The 12,748-nt window shown below is 46.8% G+C and overlaps 2 protein-coding genes across 43 annotated transcripts in view; one reads left to right on the top strand and one right to left on the bottom strand.

The window, feature by feature from the left end:
* Positions 1-11,119, top strand: part of SDK1 (sidekick cell adhesion molecule 1) — a 1,005,745-nt gene extending 994,626 nt beyond the window's left edge. Inside the window, exon 51 of the mRNA XM_082429098.1 lies at positions 10,710-11,119. The gene's annotated coding sequence lies outside the window, so the exon portion shown is untranslated. The remainder of the gene's footprint in view (positions 1-10,709) is intronic.
* LOC309644876 (uncharacterized protein) overlaps positions 1-12,748 on the bottom strand; it is a 140,822-nt gene that overhangs the window by 86,822 nt on the left and 41,252 nt on the right. For 8 of the 42 annotated variants that reach the window (XR_014254641.1, XR_014254642.1, XM_082429147.1 and 5 more), the window contains exon 4: positions 2,022-2,086. The exons of 8 other annotated variants lie outside the window; for them this stretch is intronic. Coding sequence is in view for 23 of the 34 variants with exons in the window: in XM_082429147.1 (XP_082285273.1) it covers positions 2,022-2,086 (65 nt within the window). In the remaining 11 variants the exon portion in view is untranslated. Of the gene's footprint in view, positions 1-232; positions 1,142-2,021; positions 2,087-3,076; positions 3,211-3,471; positions 3,793-6,009; positions 9,773-12,748 lie in introns of those variants that run through there. 26 more of the 42 variants (XR_014254635.1, XR_014254637.1, XM_082429145.1 and 23 more) reach the window with 10 other exon arrangements.

The raw sequence follows: 12,748 nt of genomic DNA, 5'->3' as shown, positions 1-12,748 counted from the left end.
CGTCATGGGTTGTTCCCTTGTGTTTTGAAACGAACCTAAAACCCCTAAATATTTGCAGTTCTGATTGCTTTCTTAATTTGTTATCCAGGTTTTCTGAAATCCATTTTCTTAAAGTTTAAAATCCAAGAAGAGTGCAATTTTCTAATCTTCCCTTTTCATAAAAGTGAACGTGGGCAAGCCACTTAACCCATCACCAAATAGAAAATCATTTGGAACATTCACAATAATGCTGTTTTCAATCAACAACAGTGCATGTATTTTTATGCCCATTACAAGCGAAAACTATAATGTTTTCTTATTGTGCTGTTTTTTTCTCATCAGGCAAAACTACAAGCAACTAACAACCCCCACTACGTATCACACATTTTGTGAAATTACAAATGCAAAACCGGAAAGTAGAATAAGGTGTGCGTGATTCTACTTATGCATTAAAATTAGACTAGTTCACGCTCTGATCCCTCACTCTTGCATTTGGTAATAACTTCCAGTGTGTGAACGTGTGGGCCCCCAGCCTTCATCCGGGCAGTCTCAGGTGTGACCGTTGACGCCTGCATGGAATTTGGGCAGAGCGTCTGGAAGACTTGCTGTCGCTTTCTGAGACAGGCTTCTGGAGGCTGAGCCGAGGCAGTTCTGCACAGACACTCGTCTGCCTTGGGCGGCAGCCACCTCTTCCCCCGCCCCGTGTGTCCCGTCAGCAGCTGGGCACCCTCAGCCTTCCCAGGCCAGCAAAGCCTGGGTCCCGGACATCTGTGCATCTGGAGCTGGGGGTCAGGTGACCTGGCATCTCAGGGGACCTCGCTAACAGGACCCATCCTGCCTCTTCGATTGTTCCACGTAAAGAACTTTGATTTTCAGTCAATGTCAGGAGTTTGTTGCCATCTGAAAGGGCCTCTGAGCTTGGCGTGGTCTTTTCCTTCACCTCCTCCACACCATTCCTTAGTTACCCTGCGGCACGTGGGATCTCGGTCCCCTGACCAGGGATTGAACCCAGGCCCCCTGCATTGTAAGGTGGATTCTTTACCACTGGGCCACCAGGGAAGTGCCTACCCCTTATGTTTTAACAGTTTTGGAGGTCTTCACAGAGATCCTGGATGGATTCACCTAACAGCACCAGGTAACCTTCGTGTCAAGAGTAGTGCACCTCATTCCTCAAAAATTTTAAAGTAGAACTATTATAAGATCCAGAAATTCCACTTGTGTGTATTTTTTTGGAAGAAAACAAAAACACTAGTTCAAAAAGACACATGCACCCCTATGTTCACTGAGCATTGCTTATAATAGCCAGTGTATAGATGCAACCTAAGTGTCCATCCATAGTTGAATGGATAAAGAAGATGCGTCATATATATATATATATATATATATATATGGCTACACGCACACACACAATGGACTATTAGACATAAAAAAAAAAAAAGAATGAGGGGCTTCCCAGGGGGTGCAGTGGTTAAGAATCCGCCTTCCAATGCAGGGGACATGGGTTCAAGCCCTGTTCCCGGAAGATCCCACATGCCACGGAGCAACTAAGCCCGTGTGCCACAACTATTGAGCCATGCTCTAGAGCCTGCGAGCCACAACTACTGAGCCCGCATACCACAGCTACTGAAGCCCGCTCACCTGGAGCCCATGCTCTGCAACAAGAGAAGCCACCGCAATGAGAAGCCCAAGCACCGCGAGGAAGAGAAGCCCCTGCTTGCCACAACTAGAAAAGAGGCCGCATGCAGCAACAAAGACCCAACGCAGCCAAAAGTAAAATAAAAAAATCTTTTAAAATTCAAAAAAAAAAAAGAATGAAATGTTGCCATTTGTGGCAACACGGATGGAGCTAGAGGATATTGGATCGTGGGATCTACGCATAGAACTTGCCAGAAACAGTTGGTACTGACCTGCTCCTCTATGCTTTGTCTAACCACATCTTTTACCTAGTCCGACTTTCCCATTTTAAATTTTGAACTATTCGCCTCCCAAGCTGTTACTACAAAACAAGAGCAGCAAGTCAATGCGTAAACAGCAAAACTCACCGGAGGCCGATTCATTTTCCGCTGCTCTTGGAACAACGTGCAGGACTGTGACAGTGGAAGCGAACCTGGAGAAGGAGAAAAACGCAGGCAGTGAAGCTACAACTGAAGCGGCTCGGGGTGCACGAGCATCCGCCCCGCGCTCCACAAGAGACACCTGTGGGAGACCCACCCTTTCACCTTCACAAGGGCCTGTTAGAATGAGGAGGGAACAACCACCCTCACGTCTGTAACTCCCACGTGACTGTGGTAACTGAGGGGATACTTTGTTTTCAGTAGTCAGTGTACGCTGACTCCTATTAAAATAAACCTCCGTCGTTAAATATGAGATTAAAAAACGCTTAGAGTTTATCTCTTCTCACCAACTCTGCTAACAACTTCAGAGCAGAAAACCCACAGGATACCCAGGATAAAGGGATACACTCAGGTGCGTTTCACTCTTTCAATTATTTGGACAAACTTAAGTGCGACGCTCAAAAACTTATCTTTTGATTTGAAGTGGACAGAACACCTGTCCTATGAATTCTGAGTCCTGTTAGCGACCCCACGTGCACACCCGCTGAGGATCTGGGACAAGTCACCTCCCTCCTCAGGCCCAATCTCTTCCTTCCTCAACCGAGGCAGCAGGATAGAAGCCTTGCAGACTCATCCTGCACTAACTACACTGTGCGATTCCACGGGGCACAACCCAGGGGGGCAGCGGATGCTTAGCTTAGACAACCAACATGCTGATGGGCCTTGAGAGACACGTGCCAGAGCCCGACACGGCGACAGCAGGACGACGAGGAGGATGGTGGTTGGAGGGAGGGGTGGACGCGGCACGTCGCGGCCGAGCCTGTGGCCCCTGTTCCCCCAGGACACTCGGAACTCACAAGTCCCAGGGCAGCCCCATCCGGAGCAGCCGGCCCTGCCCTCCAGCCCGACCCCTCCACCTCCGGGAAGCGGTCAAACCCTCCCGGTCGCTCTCCTGTGGGGCCCGGGGCGGGTTCACCCGAGCCCCGCTCTCCAAGGGCCGCAGGGTCTACAACCGCCTGCAGGCCCGAAGACGCACCACCTACCCAGTCGGAACTCGCGGACCGGCCCCGGGCTCCCGAAGCTCCGGGCCGGGGGCTGCTCCTCCGGCGCGCTCCTCTCCCGGGGTCCCTCCTCTCCGCCTCACGAGACCACTGGGCCCGAGGAGCCGGCTCTGGGCCTACGGGACAAGCTTCCTTCAGGCCCACGTCCCTCCCGGGACCTCGCTCTGCCGCGCGCCGCAGACGGTCGGGCACTGCGCCGCCGCCGCCGCCCGCCCGCCCGGCCCCTGCGGCCCAGCCCGCGGGCTCCGCGGCTCGCGCTCGGGGGTCCCCGTTCCAGCCTCTGCCCGGCCCACGCGAACCCTCGCCCGCACAGCCCGCGCCCGCTGGCTGCCGGCCCGGCCGGACGGCGACCACTCCGCACGCCCCGCAATCCTCACCCGCCAGCCGCCAGGACCTGAGAACGACGACCAGCGGGGACCTGGGCACGCACTGGAAGCGAGGGCGGTGCGGCAATGGTGCGCATGCGCCAACACGCACAAACTGTGAGGCGCGCCTGCGCAGGGGGACGCCCGAAATCCGCCTGCCAAAGCCCGCCCGGAGAGCGGGACAAGCACCAGGACTCTATTTCCCAGAAGTCTCCGCGCCGTCACGTTAGGGAGCGTCATAAGTGTCTCCAGCACATCTGGCGGTGAAGAACTGCTGTGCTGCGAGGGTGGGCCGCCTGGACCAGGGACTCAATGGCCCATTTGTCTTCACTCCTGTTAGCGATCAAGGAAAGGTGTGGCCTCAAGTGGGGGCTGTGGGATGGTCTCCAGAGACCCTGGTCCTTTCCCTGCCCTCAGACATTTCGGGTTACATCTGAGATTCCCCCACCACCAGCAGAGAGGAAGGAGTGTATCATGTTCGCTTAACTGAAACGCTACAACTTTCATTCAAATCCTAGGATACAATAAATGCCCAGCCACGATACAAACTAATATTACCCACGGAAGGAAATGAAAATGGAAATTGTAGCTTTTTACATTACACAACCAACGCATTAAAAACTGTACAAAAATCAGAAGGTATACACAAACCGAAAACAGAAAACACATACCTGGGATCTTACCTCTTAAAGAGGATATTGTTTATGTTAGGTAAAAACATCATTTTTCAAAAATGGAATCATAAGGGTAATGAGTTATCACTATTTTGGGGGTGAAATAATATAACTGTGTTCTTGGCCAACTGTTTCTTAAAAGCTGCTAGAGGAAAAGTTAAAAATAAAATCTCCAGGGACTTCCCTGGCGGTCCAGTGGTTAAGACTCCTAGCTTCCACTGCAGGGGGCACGTGTCTGACTCCTGGTTGGGGAACTAAAATTCCGCATGCTGCGCAGCGCAGTCTCATTAATTAATGAAGTAATTAACAAAAAAAAATAAAAATGAAAATTAAATATCCCGGCAACCGAGAAAATCCTCTCCACAAATGTACAAATAAAGAAAACGGTTTTACTGTGGAATCGCCATTCAACCAGACTGTGCTGTGCACCACAGGCGAACCACTAATGTTTGTGCAAATGAAATCAACCTCACCTTTTTTTTTTAATAGCTCAGCAGATAAAATCTGTTGCATACATGTCCTCAAGATAAACGGGAACTTGTCTCATGTGAAAAGACTTGACAACACCATAAAAATGGTATACATTCTTTCAGAGTACATCCTAAATTCACCTGGTCATCTCGTGATGAACTGGTCCATGCTAGTTCATACCTTTTATCCAAAAAAGAAAGACAACTTCTCCTATCTGTTACGACAAGCAGGTAGTTACAGCTCAGAGCAAAGTGCCTAACACCTAGCCTAAACTCCCCTGGTGACAGAGACATAAAGTAGATAGCTCTCAGGTCCTTAACAAAAACATTCCTGGGTTGTAATGCTGGCAAGAGACTGATTTAGCTTTGAAAAAGATTTAGATACTTATGAAAGGGACAGAGGAAGTATTTATATGACAAGCGTCTTGAGGAAATCCTCTAAAAACGGAAATAAGAAGTGATGATTCATCCAAATGAATAAGCACATAACCCATTCCTGATTTCCCCAGCTGAAGTGCCACATTAAATTAATCCTGCACAAACTGTGTGCTTCTCCAAAATTGCTCTTGGAAGTGGCTGCTTAGAGCCAGGAATGGTCTTTTCCGGTTCTTGCTGCTGCTGACTGTGGCCTCTGCCTGAATTCCCACCGATGAAATGCTGCTTGTGTGGGAATGACAGCGACCACGCCTCCTCTGAGCCTGAGCCTGGCAAACCTCCAGGGCGCACTTCTCGCATTTTCCATTGTCACCAGGTAAAGACATCAGCTACACTGAGTACCCTGTAAGCACCTTGGGTGGGCAGTGCGCCCGTCAGCCCGCCACCAGGCCCTCCAGTTCTCACCTCACCCACGTGCACTGACCGGGTCTCAGCAGAAGACTGGGGTGGCCTGTGAACCCCAGCTGCTGTGCCCACCTCAACACCTCACACTCTATCCCTTCAGCCCAGAGACATGCTGGGCTCCCCAGCCCCCTGCCCTGTACTTTGCCCTGGACACTCTCTGGAAGTATTTCTATTACAAGTTGTCTTGAGGAAATGCTCGAAAGAAGGGAATAAGGGGCTTCCCTGGTGGCGCAGTGGTTAAGAATCCGCCTGCCAATGCAGGGGACACGGGTCCAAGCCCTGGTCCGGGAAGATCCCACATGCCGCGGAGCAACTAAGCCCATGCGCCACAACTACTGAGCCTGCACTCTAGAGCCCGCGAGCCACAACTGCTAAGCCCGCGTGCTACAACTACTGAAGCCCATGCGCCTAGAGCCCATGCTCCACAACAAGAGAAGCCACCACAACGAGAAGCCTGTACACCGCAACAAAGAGTAGCTCCCGCTCGCCGCAACTAGAGGAAGCCCGCGCGCAGCAACAAAGACCCAAAGCAGCCAAAAAATAAATAAATAAATATTTTTTTTAAAAAAAAAGGGGGGAATAAGTACGGAGTCATCCAAATGAACAGGGTGTCCAGCGGGGAGCTGATGTCTCTCACGACTCACCCCTCTCTCCAAAAGGCGAAAAACCGTCACTTCATACATTTCCCCCTTTTAAAGTTGTTTAAGCTAGGAGGGTAAACCTGAACCCTGTGATTTCACCTTGACCAGAAGCAGCAATGGCCACCTTTTAGTTTGGTTTCATTAAACTCTCTTCATATATATGGATATTTACAATATAAAGCTTTCTCTTCTTGCATCTGTGTCTCTATTAAATACAGATATTTTCCCTCTTTTGTCAGTTATCTATTTTTATTGATGTATAGCTGGTTTACAATGTTTCAGGTGTACAGCAAAGTGATTCGGTTACATGTACTTATGTAAGAATATATATATTCTTTTTCAGGTTCTTTTCCATTATGGGTTATTACAAGATATTGAACATAGTTTCCTGTGCTATACAGTAGGTCCTTATTGTTGATCTATTTTACATATACAAGTGTGTATCTGTCAATCCCTGTTCTTTATCTTTTTAACTTAATTTTTTACTCTCACATTCTGTTATACAGACACTTAAAAACATATTTTGTGTTCAAATCTTTCACTTCATACTTTTCATCTGCTTTGACACTGTACTTGAAGAAGCCTTTCCCATCCTTCATTTCCTAAGTAGTTGCCTCTGTTTTCTCCTGTTTATGTTTGGTCTCTTAACATACCAATTTTATCAAGATAACTGGCACCCATCTTCAGGATTTGTAAAGCATTCTCCTCTTAAAGTCTCTCAACCATTTTTTTCAACACTAACACATCTACCACAACCAGGAAATGCAACGTTTAAGAAGAAAACTCAAGTTTCTCACCTAACAGAAAAGGACAGGTGCTTCTTTGAAGCTCAGGGACACGTCTTAATTTAAAGGCAGGGGACGGACTTTCCCGGTGTTCCAGTGGTAGAGAATCCGCCTTCTAATGCAGGGGACGTGGGTTCGAAGCCTGGGAACCCTGGTCCGGGAGCTAAGATCCCACACGCCACGGGGCAATTAAGCCCGCGTGCCGCAACTAAGACACGACGCAGCCTAAGAGAAATAAATATTTTTTAAAAATAAAAATAAAGGCAGGGGAAACAGGAAAGTGACCATCACATGTGAATTCCTTCGTCTTCAAAATACAGGTCATAGCAGTTTGCTTGGGCTGCGTCACAAAGTACGACAAACTGGCGGGCTTAAGCAACACAAATGCACTGTCCGACATTTTCGCAGGTTGGAAGTCTGAGATGCAGGTGTCAGCAGGGTTGGGCCCCTCTGAGGGCTGTACGGGAGGGTGTGCTCCAGGCTTCCTGGTGGAGAGGGCCGTTTCCTCAGCAGCACATGCACTATGTATGTACTAGGCAGGTGCCTGGGCTGAACTCCGCCCCCAGGGCTGCTTAGCAACAGCAGCACCAGGCTGCCGGAGGGGTTGTCACGGACCCGTTGGCAGGAGGATTGGAGGCTGACACAGACGTCCGCTCAGCTGTGGACCCATGGCCTGGCCACAGCCCTGCCAGAGGCTGCCTGTGTTAAATCCAGCTCACGGTTCACCTCCCTCCCGCTTATGTCATTCAGTGACGCCTTGAAGACCCCCTACTGCACCAGCCTGGGTGGCACATCCCACCCAGAGATTTGCAAATCAGAAGCAGGTCAATTGAGAAAGTTAAAATTAGGCCCTAGCTCAGCGCTGTGGAATTAGAATCTGTGAGGCTGTGTCCAGGCATCTGTGCTGTAATATTTTCTCCACGTGACTCTCATGCCGAAAGGATTGTACTGACAAAGCACTTCTGCTTCACTCTACTGACATTTCTGCACTGGAGCTACAGCCGATGTTATATTAAACTGCACCCACAGGAGGAAAAGACAGGAGGAGAGGTGATAGTTTTGCTAGTCTCCAAACACGCTGTTACTGAACGAAACTTGGGTCCACTCGCCCGCACGCATTAAAGACAATCTACTGACACCGGGTCACGGTGAAGGAAAGTGCAGCGTTTACGGCAGGTCAACAAGCAAGGAGTCCAGGTATCTAGGGCTCAAAAGGCCCCAACTCCCCAATGGCTTTCAGGGAAAGGTGTTTAAAGATGGGGTGAGGCTGTTGGTGGGAATGTACACTGGTGCCGCCACTATGGAGAACACTGTGGATGGAGATTCCTCAAAACACTAAAGCTAGAGCTACCGTATGACCCAGCAATCCCACTCCTGGGCATATACCCAGAGAAAACAATCATTCAAGAAGACACATGCACCCCAATATGTATAGCAGTACTATTTACAATAGCCAAGACATGGAAGCAACTTAAATGTCCATCGACCGACAGAGGAATGGATAAGGAAGATGTGGTACATATATGCGATGGAATACTACTCAGCCATAAAAAAGAATGAGATAATGCCATTTGCAACACCATGGATGGACCTAGAGATTATCATACTAAGTGAAGGAAGTCAAACAGAGAAAGACAAATACCACATGGTATCACTTCTATGTGGAATCTAAAACAATGATATGAATGAACTTCTTTACAAAACAGAAACAGACACAGAGACATAGAAAACGAACTTATGGTTACCAAAGGGGAAAGGTGGGGGAGAGGGACAGATCAGGAGGTTGGGACTAACGGATACACACAACTATATATAAAACAGGCAATCAACAAGGACCTCCCGTATAGCACAGGGACCTCTACTCAGTATTCTGTATTAACCTAGGGAGTTCCCTGGTGGCCCAGAGGTTACAATTCTGGGCTTTCACGGCCGTGGCCCGGTTCAATCCCTGGTCAGGGAACTGAGATCCTGCAAGCCACAGAGCGCAACGAAAAATAAACCAAAATTCTGTAATAACCTAAATGGGAAAAGAATCTGAAAAAGAATAGATATATGTATACATATAACTGAATCACTTTGCTGTACACCGGAAACTAACACAACATTGTAAATCAACTATACTCCCAATATAAAATTTAAAAAATGTTTAAAGTGAATTACAAAAAGGTGGGGTGAGGGAGGGGAGGTTGAGGGGTGTGTGGTCAGCTTGTGGACATTCTTCCGATTGGTTGGTGGTGAGGTAATGTGAGGTCAACATCGTCAACCTTCTGGTTCCAGCTGGTCTAGGGTCAGCGTGCTTGTGGGCAGCATGCAGTTAACTTCTTCCACCTGCTGGGGGTTTCAGTCTCTGCAAAACAGCTCCAAGGACCTAGCTCAGAATATTACACGATACCCCTTGAGGAGGAACTAAAGGTCCTAGACTTCGTTTAACGGCTAAAGTATGATGATTTTGTCTTTGCTGTTTTTTCAGCCGCGCCACGCAGCTTGCGGGATCTTAGTTCCCTGACCAGGGATCAAAAACAGGCCTCGAGCAGTGGAAGCACAGAGTCCTAACCCCTGAAATGCCAGGGTATTCCTGACAGTACACTTTAAAGAGAAAAAACCAGACCAAAAGGAACACAGTTTTAAGGAAGCTTAACTTTCTCAGAAACGCAGAAATTTTGTTGTGCATTTATTTTCTTTCTTTTTTTTTTACAATACAATTATTTATTTATTTATTTATTTATTTATTTATTTATTTTTCTCTCCGTTGGGTCTTCGCTGTAGCACGTGGGATCTCTCTAGTTGCGGTGAGCGGGGGCTACTCTTCGTTGTGCTGCGTCGGCTGCTCAATGCGGTGGCTTCTCTTGTTGCGGAGCATGGGCTCTAGGCACGTGGGTTCCAGTAGTTGTGGCTCGCGGGCTCTAGAGGATTTTTTATTGTTTACTTTTTGCAAGTATTCATCAAATGCGTATTACTTGAATGAATGACAAATCATTTCTTCCAGCAATCTTCAAACTGCTTAAAACTATGACAATATTTAGCGTTTCAAATTTCATATGACCTCACTCTCTCCGTGTTCTAGTTTCTAAAAGCATGTGGGATCTTCCCGGACCAGGGCTCGAACCCGTGTGCCTTGCACTGGCAGGCGGATTCTGAACCGCTGCACCACCAGGAAAGTCCCTGTGCATTTATTTTCAAGAAAATAAGGCGGCCGGATGAATTCAGAACTAGGGGCAGAAAGCTCTTCCTGTGAGACATAGAATCTATGCTGTTTAGGCAGATTTAGAGAACAACTTTTCCAACCACTTATTGAGTCCAATACTCCACGAAAAAATATATCATTTTTACAGAGAGAAAACCAAACTCCAGCTTTGCATCAATATATTTGATACTTAAGAGAACCATAAGCTCTTTTTTGAAAATCTCTGCAATAATCATCAAAACTGAGCCACCTTCGGCTGAGACCGATACAATTCCCTTTCCACCAATCTCCGACAACTTTCTAGATTCATTCAGGTGGTGTCCTTCACTATCCTCTTTCTGGTGCTGGAACAATCGGTCATTTTACTTTAGGACCAAACTACTTTTGTTCCCGTTAATAAACAAAACTACATCTCATCATCTTGTATACAAAGTTGTATCTCTCGGTTGCTGGAACCAAGCAGGACCCTGCAGGGCCCTTCCATGTCCCCTGCCTCTTGCTTGTAAAACAGCTGCAGTCTCCCAGGCCTCCCCTGAGTCACAAAACAACAGGTTCAAGCAGTTCACGTTTAGGACAACAGCAGTCACAGAATCTTTAGTTCCTCCCCAAGGACATAAGTAACAGTGTCAGAGACACATTCCTAACTTGTTTTGCAGATACTAAAACCGCTACAAGAGGAGAGAGCTAACTGTATGGTGACCAGACTGGAGCTATGACATAAGCTGCTCCATCTTGAGCAGACCTGAACCAATGGCTTACACAATTCCAGGAACTGGCCTCAAGGAAATGGGAACAATCCAGCACTGGACTTGAAGATTAACTGTGCCGGAAACAATCAACATGACACTGACCACACCACTGCACGACCAATGTCAAGATGATGGTCAGAGCTGACTGTGCTACTCTGCATGTAGCCCCCACCTGCACAGCCCAGAGACTTCCCGTCTTTTCCCTATAAACCCCTTTTCCCTCTAACGGGCAACTGGGAGATGCTTTGGGGGACACTAGTCCACCATCTTCCCAGCTTGCCAGCTTCCTGAATAAAGCATCTTTCTTCTTCCACCAACCCTTGTCTCTGGAACATTGACTTCTGAGCGATGAGCAGCTGCACCTGAGTTCTGTTCCAGCCGATAACATTACTATTGCTCAAGCCTCATTCATATTATATTCATAACAACTTTGAACCCAAGTTACTTCCATTGCACAAAGAAAACTAGGAGTGAATAACTGACAACTGCCCATCACACACCAGCACTGTAGGCTAGCAGAGCTCATGAACACACGTAACACAACATTACGAAGCCACAAACATCCCTTACACAACTTCTCCAAGTGCCAGACACAAACACATTCATTAACACACCCACAGATACAGCCTCTAGGTAACAAATAAAAATATGCAGCAAGAGCATAGAACTTGAGATTATGCTTAGTGATCAACGTTTCAGGTTTCTGTCTTGCTTACAAATGACCTCGGTATCCAATGATTATCCAGTCAGTAACACAATTTAATATCAGTTCAAGGGTTTACGTAAACTAAAGATCTTGGAATGTATCGACAAGCTAACACAGTACAAAACATAGTTACTGTTGAAATAAAGTTTGTCAGAAGAATAATTAAATGTGGCTAAACACAAATTTACATTTTTCATAACCTTAAATATTAAGTAGAAGTAATGTTAGCTTATTTGATGGGTACACCTATATAAATTTAGGAAGAACACACCCAAGTAGAATTGTTTTCAATGTACGCCTAATACTGATAAATAAGATAGGAGTAACTTTGTATTAAACCAAAACTATTAAACTAGCTTCATTTGCCAAAGATTTACCTAAATTATGTAAACTTGAAGTCTTTAAATTTCTGAGTTGATTTTTTTGTTTGTTTGTTTTTTTGGCTGCACCGAGAGGCTTGCTGGATCTTAGTTCCCTGACCAGGGACTGAACCCGGACCCTGGCAGTGAAAGCACCGAGTCCTAACCACTGCACCACCAGGGAATTCCCTGACTTGATTTCCGTGAGAATACTTTTCTAGCACATTTAAAGTATCAGAAGTTCAAATTCCTTTCTCTCTGAGAATTTGAGGGATACATAATTTTTATAAGCACATTTGTATCTTTGTAAGCCAATCAGGACACAAACCCTTGAATTTAAGAGACTCTACAATCTACTTTAATAGATCCAGAAGTAGGAAAACATTACATACTCACACTGTCACAGGTAAAGGCCTTTCTGAATTACAGACACACAGACATACAGAGAAATGGAACTTTTACCTTCAGTTCTAAAGTCTTAGACATGGGTCAGGAATAAACACTCACCAGTCTAGAGATTAAAGAGCCGTTCTCCTCCCATTGGGCAAGAGAGTCTTAACTGATTTGAGCTTGTCAAAGTAGACAAATAGACGAACAGAAAAGACTAAGAAAAGACTAACAAACCAGACCCTCTGTCACCTCTCACCTAACTGAGATTAGCTCTGTAGAAACTCAATCGCTTTACAGAGACCATCGAAAGTCTTCAAACGACAGAGCCAAACTCAGAATCACTGCTGCTACAAATGGGGAAGCACTTAGCTGTAATCTGAAAACAAAGCCGAAACACAAAAGTAACAGAAGGGGAAACTAAAGAAACGGAAAGTGAGCCAAGTTCAATGCCTGCTTGGGTGGGTTCAGCCCTGGGAGAGGAGAAAAGATGT

The sequence above is a fragment of the Balaenoptera physalus genome (assembly GCF_965194825.1).
Source record: "Balaenoptera physalus genome assembly, chromosome: 16".
Lineage (NCBI taxonomy): Eukaryota > Metazoa > Chordata > Mammalia > Artiodactyla > Balaenopteridae > Balaenoptera > Balaenoptera physalus.
The sequence above is the reverse complement of the archived record's forward strand: the minus strand, read 5'-3'. Positions and strand labels throughout refer to the sequence as shown.